General features: G+C 40.3%; 1 protein-coding gene across 2 annotated transcripts in view; it reads left to right on the top strand.

Moving 5' to 3' along the window:
• Positions 1–6205: 6205 nt before the first annotated feature.
• PCSK1 (proprotein convertase subtilisin/kexin type 1) overlaps positions 6206–12063 on the top strand; it is an 80507-nt gene continuing 74649 nt past the window's right edge. The window contains exon 1 of one of the 2 annotated variants that reach the window (XM_073624536.1): positions 6206–6787. In XM_073624536.1, coding sequence (XP_073480637.1) covers positions 6608–6787 — 180 coding nt within the window. In that variant the 5' untranslated portion in view covers positions 6206–6607. The remainder of the gene's footprint in view (positions 6788–12063) is intronic. The other variant, XM_073624537.1, reaches the window with a different exon arrangement.

Raw genomic sequence — 12063 nt, 5'->3', positions numbered from 1 at the left:
TAGGGAATCTCTCATATGACAGCTAACTGGGGCGGCGGATACAGCACATACATGACAGCTTCTGAGCACACCTAGGCCCCACTCTGAGTATTGGAGTACTGGTCCTATTTACAGCCATTTTCCTAAACTTTAAGAAACTGTCACTACTATAAGGAAACAAGGTTCTTAAAATGGCAGAAATAGGATCTACCATAATTGCTTACCTGAAATGCTTGTCTCAATTAGGCACAGTGGGTCCTTAAAGTGGTTGTAAACCCTTTTTGTTGACTCTTACCTATAGGTAAGCCTAGAATAAGGCTTACCTATAGGTAGTGGAAATATCTCCTAAATGTGCGCAGTTTAGGAAATATTTCACTTGTAGTGCCGTTTCTTCCCCCAGCGTGTGCCGTGACTGAAGGCTCCCACGCACATGCACAGGAGTTTTGTCACATGACTCTGGTCAGTCACAGAGCCGGAGTCCGTGGCCGCGGAAGGAAGAGGGGCAAAGATGGATGTGGCCTGCTCAGGGGACAATGCGGGCTTCGTTTGCAGGTAAGTGTCGTATAATGGGCTAGTATGCGAAGCATACTAGCCCATTATGCTTTTCATTTGCAGGCCTTGCGGGGAGCAAACCATCGGGTTTACTTCCTCTTTAACTGCTTGCCGACCAGCTGCCATCATTCTACAGCGGCAGGTCGGCACGTTCCCGCGAACCTTTGGAGCTGTACTTCGGCCCTTTAAGTGGGGATAGCAATCGCGCGCCGGCAGTAATCGCGACCTCCGGCGCGATTGCAGGTTCGAGAGCCTTCTGGCTCTCGTACCTTCTGTAAACACACAAATCCCTGTTCTGTGAGGAGAGGAGAGACAGATCGTGTGTTCCTACTAGCTAGGAACAACGATCTGTCATCTCCTCTAGTCAGTCCCATCTCCCTACAGTTACAACACACACACACACAAGGGAACAGTGTTAACCCCTTCCCTGTCAGTGACATTTACACAGTAATCAGTACATTTTTATAGTACTGATCACTGTATAAATGTCAATGGTCCCAAAAATGTGTCAGAAGTGTCCGATCTGTCCGCCATAATGTCGCAGTCCCAATAAAAATCGCTGATCACTGCCATTACTAGTAAAAATTTTAAAAAATAATAAATATGCCATAAATCTTTTATAGACGCTATAACTTTTGCGCAAACCAATCAATATACACTTATTGCGATTTTTATTACCAAAAATATGTAGAAGAATACATATTGGCCTAAACTGAGGAAAAAATTAGCTTTTTTTAAAAAAAATTGGGGATATTTATTATAGCAAAAGGTACAAAATATTGTATTTTTTTTCAAAATTGTCACTCTTTTTTGTTTATAGTGCAAAAAATAAAAACCTCAGAGATGATCAAATACCGCCAAAAGAAAGCTCTATTTGTGGGAAAAAAAGGATGCCAATTCTGTTTGGGTACAGCGTTGCACGACCGTGCAATTGTCAGTTAAATGATGCAGTGCCATATCGCAAAAAATGGGCTGGTCATTGAGCAGCCAAATCTTCCGGGGCTGAAGCGGTTAAGGAAACTACTACCAGAAAAATGTCGTTGGGATGCGATTGAATTCCCCTGACTGTCTTTGTGCCTATTTAAGACAAAGTGACAGCTTCTCTGCAAAAGGCAACCCCTCCCCCCTCACCTTGTCCCCATATCTTCCTCTGTCACAACAGGCAACAATATTGGGTGCTTCTAAGTATGAGGGAGTAGAGCCACAGATAAGGGGGTAAACCAGCCCTCTTGTACCAGGCCTGACCCCATCAGTTCAGCAGGGGGGCCCAGGGGCAGAGAGGGGAGTTTCTAATTCTCTTTGGGAACAGGCAATCCTTCTGACCATGGCTCCTGGCTTTAAAATGTAAAGTTCCCTGAGCCCCACCAGACTTTTTCAACACCTTTGGGTGCAGGCAGAGTAGTCTAGCAGCCACAGCTCCTGACAGTTCAATTAAAGTTCCAGCTCCTGCTGTCTGTCCCAGCGAATTCATCTATTTTCTTCTTTAGGTGACTAGGCCGGAAGGGGGGCCAGATAGGCTAATGGCAGCTTTGTGGGGGGGCATGTGACCTTCTCTTTTGCAACAGTGCTAAAGTCTGCCAGTCAATTGATAAGTCAGAGCACTGACACATGACAGGGGAAGTCACTTGCATTCAACAACAGCCAAACCTGAAGATTTTAGAGACGGTTGCAATAGACGAAGAATTGGCAAGGGGCAAAGTTGGCACTAGCAAGGTGAGTATCAGAGGGTCAGAGGTCCCCTTTGTAAAGACCCTAAAGGGGAAGGTGATTGTACGTTTAAATAACTATTGAGATAACATGGCCTTAAATTGAAAATGTAGAATCAGATATTAGAGAGGTTTATTAAAAGGAGAGTATAATGTGCTGTGGTTTCATCTGCCAGCTGCTGCATAACTCCTGTGTCTTGTAGCGACGTAGCAGTTTTAATTACAGCATGCCAAGGGGGATTTGTCGCAGTTACATATGTTGAATGGGTAAGAGTGGTGGCTGTAGCTCTGCAGGAGACCAAAATCAGAATTGGTGCCCACTGGCCAAATAGTATTCATCTTCCCTTACAGGCTGCCTGTTGTTTATTTTTAGAGGGTCTAGCAACAGGGTCTTTTTAAAGAAATCTTGTATGCCACTTTAAAATTTTTACAAGCTTTTTCATTCATTTTTTCATTTTATATACAGTGGGGACGGAAAGTATTCAGACCCCCTTAAATTGTTCACTCTTTGTTATATTGCAGCCATTTGCTAAAATCATTTAAGTTCATTTTTTTCCTCATTAATGTACACGCAGCACCCCATATTGACAGAAAAGCACAGAATTGTTGACATTTTTGCAGATTTATTAAAAAAAGAAAAACTGAAATATCACATGGTCCTAAGTATTCAGACCCTTTGCTGTGACACTCATATATTTAACTCAGGTGCTGTCCATTTCTTCTGATCATCCTTGAGATGGTTCTACACCTTCATTTGAGTCCAGCTGTGTTTGATTATACTGATTGGACTTGATTAGGGAAGCCACACCCCTGTCTATATAAGACCTTACAGCTCACAGTGCATGTCAGAGCAAATGAGAATCATGAGGGCAAAGGAACACCATGAAGAGCTCAGAGAGAATTGTGGCAAGGCACAGATCTGGCCAAGGTTACAAAAACATTTATGGTGCACTTAAGGTTCCTAAGAGCACAGTGGCCTCCATAATCCTTAAATGGAAGACGTTTGGGATGACCAGAACCCTTCCTAGAGGCCAAACTGAGCTATCGGGGGAGAAGAAGCCTTGGTGAGAGAGGTAAAGAAGAACCCAAAGATCACTATGGCTGAGCTCCACAGATGCAGTCGGGAGATGGGAGAAAGTTGTGGAAAGTCAACCATCATTGCAGCCCTCCACCAGTCGGGGCTTTATGGCAGAGCGGCCCGACGGAAGCCTCTCCGTGTGCAAGACACATTAAAGCCTGCACGGAGTTTGCTAAAAAACACCTGAAGGACTCCAAGATGGTGAAAAATAAGATTCTCTGGTCTGATGAGACCAAGATAGAACATTTTGGCCTTAATTATAAGCGGTATGTGTGGAGAAAACCAGGCACTGTTCATCACCTGTCCAATACAGTCCCAAAAAATGAAACATGGTGGTGGCAGCCTCATGCTGTGGGGGTGTTTTTCCACTGCAGGGACAGGACGACTGGTTGCAATCGAGGGAAAGATGAATGCGGCCAAGTACAGGGATATCCTGGATGAAAACCTTCTCCAGAGTGCTCAGGACCTCAGATTGGGCCGAAGGTTTACCTTCCAACAAGACAATGACCCTAAGCACACAGCTAAAATAATGAAGGAGTGGCTTCACAACAACTCCGTGACTGTTCTTGAATGGCCCAGCCAGAGCCCTGACTTAAACCCAATTGAGCATCTCTGGAGAGACCTAAAAATGGCTGTCCACCAACGTTTACCATTCAACCTGACAGAACTGGAAAGGATCTGCAAGGAGGAATGGCAGAGGATCCCCCAAATCCAGGTGTGAAAAACTTGTTGCATCTTTCCCAAAAAGACTCATAGCTGTATTAGATCAAAAAGGTGCTTCTACTAAATACTGAGCAAAGGGTCTGAATACTTAGGACCATGTGATATTTCAGTTTTTCTTTTTTAATAAATCTGCAAAAATGTCAACAATTCTGTGTTTTTCTGTCAATATGGGGTGCTGTGTGTACATTAATGAGGAACAAATGAACTTAAATGATTTTAGCAAATGGCTGCAATATAACAAAGGGTGAAAAATTTAAGGGGGTCTGAATACTTTCGGTCCCCACTGTATGTGCAAATTGTAGATACACTGCTTCAGTAAGATATCAGCCGCACAGGGAGTGCATTGTTTTTAAACTGTCAGCTGCCTTAGCAGACTAGTATAGTGAGAATCAGCAGTAAAGTACAGCCAGGGGAGTAGAAACTGTTCATTAAACAAAGTGAATGTTTGTTCTGAAAAGTGAATGTTCACTTTGCAATGTGGTGATAGTAAATAAAATGTAAATGTAAAGTAAAACTGCGTTCACTTCTTAAACCCAATCATGTGCAAGGGAAAATACAAAAATAAAGAATTTTTGCTAGCACACTTTGGTTGATTAAATGCAGTACAGCTTCATCTTAATTGTCCCGAACTCAGTAAACATTCACTTTGCTTAGCGAACTGTCCTTATTCATTTAGTAAGTCAACCCAACTGCAATGCAGGAAGCAAAGCATGTACTGTATATGTAGTGAGTAAATATGGCTGAATTAGATTACACACTAAATAAAAAAGAAGACTTTTTAAAATAAATTGTGTATTTGTTATGCTTTTTTATATCAAGTTGTTTCCTTGTACATCTATATCTAAAAAAAAAAAAGTTTGAAACGTATGCATTCCTTTTGAAAAGCTATCATTACAATAAAACCACATTATTACACATATAACAGCCAGAGCCAAATAAACATGTGTGATATACACTTGAAAGGTATTTGTACTTTGGCAGCCAAATTAGGGCAACACCTTCTTTATGTCTGTTACATGTTCCAGTTCCGCATAAAGTTGCAAAAAATTGAAAAAATTGCTGCTTACTTTTTTACTTGATGAAGATTCCTACCTAGCTTTCCCCTTCTACATAATGTGAAAGAGGGAGCTAGGATGTCATATACAGTATATATATGTATATGTATGCCATAATTAACCCTGTCTGTACTGTGCTGGCGGATCTTCATTATTAGTTGTAAACTATATGTACACACTACCTATTATAAAAAGGGTTAAAAATGTCAAGGCTTGGGTGGTATATTGGTATATATATCCTAATGCACTTTCAAACAAACCTATCCTTAAAATCTATCCCTAATTAAACATTGCAAACTATTCTGAAGTTCTGAAGATAACAAGCTGCCTATAGAGTCCTATGTGTAATTCTGCTCCAAAGAAATTGAAAGTGAATTTTTTTTTTTTTTTATTATTACTTTTAGGCATGTTGTGTGAACAGGAACACAAAACAAACATATAGGGGTTGATTTACTAAAGGCAAATCCACTTTGCACTACAAGTGCATTGCAAGTGCACTTGGAGGTGCAGTCGCTGTAGATCTGAGGGGGACATGCAAGGAAAATAAAAAACAGTATTTTTGCTTGTACATGATTGGATGATAAAATCAGCAGAGCTTCTACTCATTTAAGATCTTCCCCTCAGATCTACAGCGACTGCACTTCCAAGTGCACTTGGATTGCACTTGTAGTGCTAAGTGGATTTGCCTTTAGTAAATCAACCCCATAGTGCGGTTTTCTCAAATAGAACTGCAATGGTGAAAATGCACTTTAAATGACTGCGTACATGTTTTGTTTTTTAAAGGTTTTCAAATATAGAAAAAAAAAAGCAGAACTTAAGTTTACAATAGACAAAGAAGTTTCATTATAAAAAGAAGCTGCATACATTTAAGATATGATGTCTACTCAATGATTACCAAGGGTATACTTTACCGAAATACTATATATATAAATTTTAAAAAAAGGAAATTAACAGCACACCACAGCAGATTGGTTTTAAAGAGATGCAGAATTATTATATTACCAAGTGACAAGAGGGAGCACAGCCACTTGTAGGAAAGCAACGCGCTGTTTACTGTAGCAATGTACCATTCTATTGACACTCTGCTGTGCAAGCAGCTGATGTGTAGCTTGTTTGAGCATGATATTGCTTTTTCTTTCCGTCAGAGTGGGCGTTTCATGTCCAATTACACGAACTGATCTCTCTCAGTGGGCAATGGAGCTGCGTGAATCCCAGCATCCTATTTTAGCATCTCTCCTCCCTTGGGAATGCCGTATAGATCTAAGACGTTGCAAGAGTGCTTGACGTAGTTTTGACGTGTAAATACTAATTTCCATTGACTGTGGAGGAAAGGTTCTTGTTTTTTTCCCAGCCACAGACGAAAAGCCTGCTCCTGACATCTATCTGTTCACATAGCAACAAGGCAAAAGCTGATCTCCTGTTTTTTTTTTTTTTTTTTCTTATTGTAGTATATATTTTTTTCAGCCATAAGGTACTGTTTGAACAGTGTGGACATTGTACAGATACATATTGAAATGGAAGGAGGATGCTGGCCCTACAAGTACATTGCTTTAGTGTCTGTCTTCTCATGCTGCCTAGGATTTGTGGCTGCTGTAGAAAGGCGATATGTGAATGAATGGGCTGCAGAGATCCCTGGAGGTCCAGAGGAAGCACTGGCATTAGCCGATGAACTGGGCTATGACTACGGTGGGCAGGTAAGCCATAGAAAGACTTTGCATCATGAACTTGTAAATCTAACCGTGAACATGTATTAAGGACGATTTCAATGTAATTTAATTATTCAATTCATTTATTATGGTTACTTACAGCTCAATACTTTCCGCATGATGTCATAACTTTAAATATCATTTACTGACTTTTTCTTTTCACACAAATAGGCTCTGTGAGTTAAGCTTAAACAAATCAGCATTGTGTGTGGCAGCGTTTTGGAAGATGTGTGTTCATTATCTAGATCCTATTCATTTTAATTCATCCAAAATCATTTTATTAGTAATGAAATAAGATAAAATGCAACATCAATGCTGATAAAGACACACACCTACATTGTACATATTTGGTCAAAGGAATAAATAAGACAAGTGGGAAAATGTGTCAAAACTGGAATAGACAGAATATGGAGCAGTTGTACATGACAGCCAATCAGCTTCTATCTCCAGCTTGTTCAGTTAAGCTTTGGAAATGAAAGAGGGAAACTGATTGGTTGCCATGCACAGTTACTCCAAATTCTGCTTGGTCCAATATAGTAAATTCCCCTCTGCAATATAGCATACACAGTATTACATAGTATTATATTGACAATTGATAAGATATCGATATGTTGAAAACAAATGATATGAGTGACCTAGATCCTATTTATTTTTGCTAACACACTGTGGCTGATCTTTAAAAATGAATTAGGTGAGTGTTGTACATAATAACAACATGTTAACAGGTGCATAAGTGGAACAATAAGTCTTATCAGTTGCTATGGGCAATAACCCTGCTTGTTTCTTTGCTTCATATCTTATGAAACAACCCTAAGCAGATCACCTATTCATTACTTGTACATCCCGGGTTTACATTGAAGTCACCACCTACCAGGTCTCATTTTATTTTTATTCCATTGCTATTGATTGTGTATAGGTGGATGAGTAATTCTTCCAAGTAATTCTTCCATTTACATAGTGATGACTTCATCTTCATCATAAAGATCATCATTATTCAAGGGACTCAAGTACATTGGTTTAAACAGTGGTGCTGTTTGGCTGACATGAGTCATCCAGCAGAACTCTAGTAAATCAGTTTCTATTTAGAGGTCCTGATAAATCCGACAGGTGGTATTACACCCCCTTATTGTAATTGTGTGTCTTGTTGGGAAGGCAGTGTGTGAGCTCAGCTTATGGCAGCCCTCTCAGCTAGACACATGGCATTGTCATTAGGACTAATCTTCAAAGCCAGTATCTGGAGCATATTATTTTACATATTCAACATGGCTGTGTTTTTTTTTATCCTTGATCTAGCTTTTCTCAGCCACTGAACTGTGGAGCACATCTGTGACAGCAATAGCTTACAGGCCTTGGCATGCCATACAGGCACTGCTTTAGTGATTTGTAAAAAACATTAAAATGTATCCTTAAAAAAATAATATGATATAAACATGTTAAAAAACAAGGTGGAAGACTTTGCAAAACAAAATTACATGGCACAGAGGGTTAGTGGTTAGCAATTATGTTTTGGCAGAACTGGGGTTTTATGGTTCTAATATCAGCCAGGACACTATCTGCATGGAGTTTGTATGTTTTCCCCGTGTTTGCGTGCATTTCTATCCACAATTCAAAGATCTGCTGGTGGGTTAATTGGCCTCTGTTTAAACTGGTCATAGTATGCATGTACAAATTGCCTGTGCACACGTGTTATTACAAACTGCATGCCAGTCCCAAGCTCCAGCAAATAAGGAGGGTTGAGGAAAGAACTGGGAACCTTCCTAATAACAATTCTATGGATGCCCAGAAAGCTGGCCCATAGAATTGCCTAGAGTCAGATATGACTGAATGCATATAGATATATACAGTATTTAGTCTGCTGGATCAATGAAGGAAATGGAATGTTGAAAATAGCAATTAAGTTTTTGCTTTGATCTTCTGCACTGCACAATTGATAGCTGAAATATGATTACAGGCAACAGGGTCCTCACCCACATTGTGCTTTTGTGAAAATGTATAATAAATGCATGCAATACTTTACTGTGGGGAAAACATACATAATTGTTACCATAATGTAATAAAAAAGTACACATCAGTTATTGTAAGGCAATCCTTACTTGCTTAGATATTTTTTTTTTCGATACTGTGTGGATATAGGAATCTGTGCTGCTGGCTATTGGATTCAGACAGCTGCAGCACCCACATCTGCCTCAATACTTAAGCAATGGCTGCATCCGATGAGACATCTAACAGATAGCAGTTATTGTTTGGCTGACTAATTCCACTTGACTCCTTAAATTTTAAATCCACTTTTGCCGGGCGGGGTGGTTCCAACAGGCTGAATCGGCCACAATTTGAGCTGTTTATGGCTAGCCTAAAGAGGAATTTCTCCCACTATCCCTCTTCCACATCACCATCTTTTATATATCCCAATTATATGTGGGACCTAGCTAAAACCTGGTGCATGTCTACACGTGCACGTGAAATCCCTGTGCATGAACATACATGCTGCTAGTTTCGGGTATATGGGGGACCTTCTAGAGACCTGTGTCATGTGAGCACATGCGCAGGATCCTCCATGTATGGTCAGACATGCTGTGGGTCTCTGCCTGTTTTTCCGAAATCGCTGGCTGAGATCAGCGTCCCTCAGTAAAACACTGCCTCTCTCTAGGGATCTGTGACATCGAATTCCCAGGATATGTCATACTAACCTAGACTATGAAGCAGTTAGTGTTGAGTTGCAACACAAAAAAGGTACTAAAAGTTTTCTGAAAATGATGAAAAGTTCTGCTACTGTGTAGGAAGGAGAACCATACAGCAATTCAATAATTAGATAATATTATATTTTTTGGTAGGTTTGACAGCTTTCAAATCAAAGTACCGTATATCTTAAGCCAAAACCTTTTATTCTAGTGGGGACGGATTAGAACTCCGGTCAGGTTTTTACTGATATTTGGGCTCTGGGGATAGATTTATTCTCACTTTCTGTCCTGCTGACAACAGTTTCACTGCACAGGAATTGGTGTAAAATTTGCAACAGGGACATAGACATAAAAATCCTACAACCGTTCTAGCCTTCCCCAACTCTACTAAAAAAAGTTTTTGACAGTTTGTATTGGTTTTGGAGAGATCCCCTGACTTCCTATCTGGTAAAATGTCAGCAGGACAGGAAATAAGGGTAAGTCTCCTTAACAAAGTCCTAGATAGCCGTAAATACCTGAGAGGGGTATTTATACTTCTCCACTCTATCCGAAAATAGAATAAAAAAAGCTTTTTACTGGACATACACCTTAATGTTATAATTTTCTGCCAAATTAAAAGAACCAGATTTTAAAAGATTTGAAAAGGGTCACTTTAACAGATACTCATACATACTGTAAAACCTTACTGTATTGCTGAGACTTACTGATAAACCTCACTTTGTACTTCCTTTTCTAAACAAAATGCTATTCTAGACCTCCTTCTGTACTTGTCTGAATGCACAGGCACTTAAGCTGGCCATACATGGGTCGAATCCCAAATGCATTTTTTTCGGAGATTAAGAAATTTTGTGCGTTTTGTGATCTGATGATGCCACCATTGATTTCGAAATTCGACCAACCAAGCCTTCAATTTCACCTCATGCTGCTACAGAAAATAATTTTCGTGGCCGGGAATCTTCTTTTCTTTCCAGGTCACAGCTCATGCACATTTCTTTTTCGATTATATTTCTCGCATGATTCTCCCATCATTCATTAGTTGTTAGTTTTTCCAAAAATATCCAACATGCCCGAACACACACATTTGAAGTCCGCACGAAAATTGGCTATTGCTGCAGCCCACTAATGGTGCGAAATTCGAAAGAAAATTCTTAATTACGGTTTTTATAAGAAAATTCTTTCAGAATTCGATCCATGTATGGCCTCTTTAGTCATGTGATCAGAGCTCAGATTGGCTGCTCCCCTTCAGTAGAGGTCATGTGACCAAAGGCCTAGGCCCTTACATAAGTGTATGACCAATGCTAAAAGGAGCCTGGATCAGCACATTCCCAGGAAGAGTTAACAATTTTTATCCCATCTATTATTCTTCATTTATCCATCTGAGCTAGTGAGATAAGACTTTATGTTAAAATATGTCCACTTTCATATGTTTCACAAAAGTACATAGATATTTAGGCTACTTTCACACTGGGGCCGCGCCGCGTTAGCCCCCGGGCTTTCACACTTGGGTGGCATGGGGGGCGGTTTTCGGGCGCTTTACAGACGCTATTTCTAGTGCTAAAATGCCTGAAAAATGCCTTCGGTGTGAAAGTAGCCTTAGAGAGTTGGAATAAAAGAAAATGGGAGAACATGGCAGACCCTCTGTTACTGACCATGGGTGAATGCCTTCGGAATCGATTTTAAGGCGCTTCGGAACCGTTGCCCATGCATTCCAGTGGGCAGGGACGGTTTAGGAGCACTGTATACAGTGATCCAAAACTGCCCCAAAGATGCTGCCTGTGGGACTTTTTTTCCTGTCCTGCAAGCGCACTGCCCCAGTGTGAAAGCACTTGGGCTTTCACACTGGGTTGGCATGGGAGGCGGTTTTCAGGTGCTTTACAGGCACTATTTTTAGCGCTAAAACGCCTGAAATACGCCTTCAGTGTGAAAGTAGCCTAAGTGGCAAAGGTCAAACAGAGAATCAGTCTTAGGAATACCTTTGTTTGGAGCTCTCAAAACAAATCTGTGCTTTGCTCATGCACAAAAGAGCAGCAGGCGTGCTTTAATGTTCGGTTCACACCTATGCAATTTTTATTGCTTTTTGCAGAAACGCACTACAGTCCATTTAACATGGTTTCCTATGGGACATGTTCACATCTATGCTTTTTTTTCGGCTGTTGCATTTTTGGAAAGGGTCAGGGACTTTTTTAAAAGCAAAACGGTACATTTTTAGTTCAATAGACTTCAATGGAGAAGTGCAGAAAAGCATGTAGTGCATTATTGCAGCAATTGTGCTGTGATTTGCATTTTTTGTTACACCCAACAACAAATTGGCCAAGAAAAAGCATAAAAATGTAAAAGGCATAAAAAAAACACGTGAAAAATGCATCAAAAACGTGTGTGCAAAATGCACCCCAAAAAGCACTGCAAAAACGGATCAAAAACAAACTGTATAGGTGTGAACCAAGCCTAATGCCATGCTTACTTTTCTTCACTCTTCTGCACTTCATTCAGCTACTGGGAGTGAAGAAAATACCTGGTACTGTGCAGGCAAAGGAAAGGTTTGCCTTAAAGTGTACTCAGACATCCCAACCTGCAGAAACTAATTTC

This window comes from Aquarana catesbeiana, linkage group LG01, assembly GCF_042186555.1.
Source record: "Aquarana catesbeiana isolate 2022-GZ linkage group LG01, ASM4218655v1, whole genome shotgun sequence".
Classification (NCBI taxonomy): Eukaryota; Metazoa; Chordata; class Amphibia; order Anura; family Ranidae; genus Aquarana; species Aquarana catesbeiana.
The sequence above is the reverse complement of the archived record's forward strand: the minus strand, read 5'-3'. Positions and strand labels throughout refer to the sequence as shown.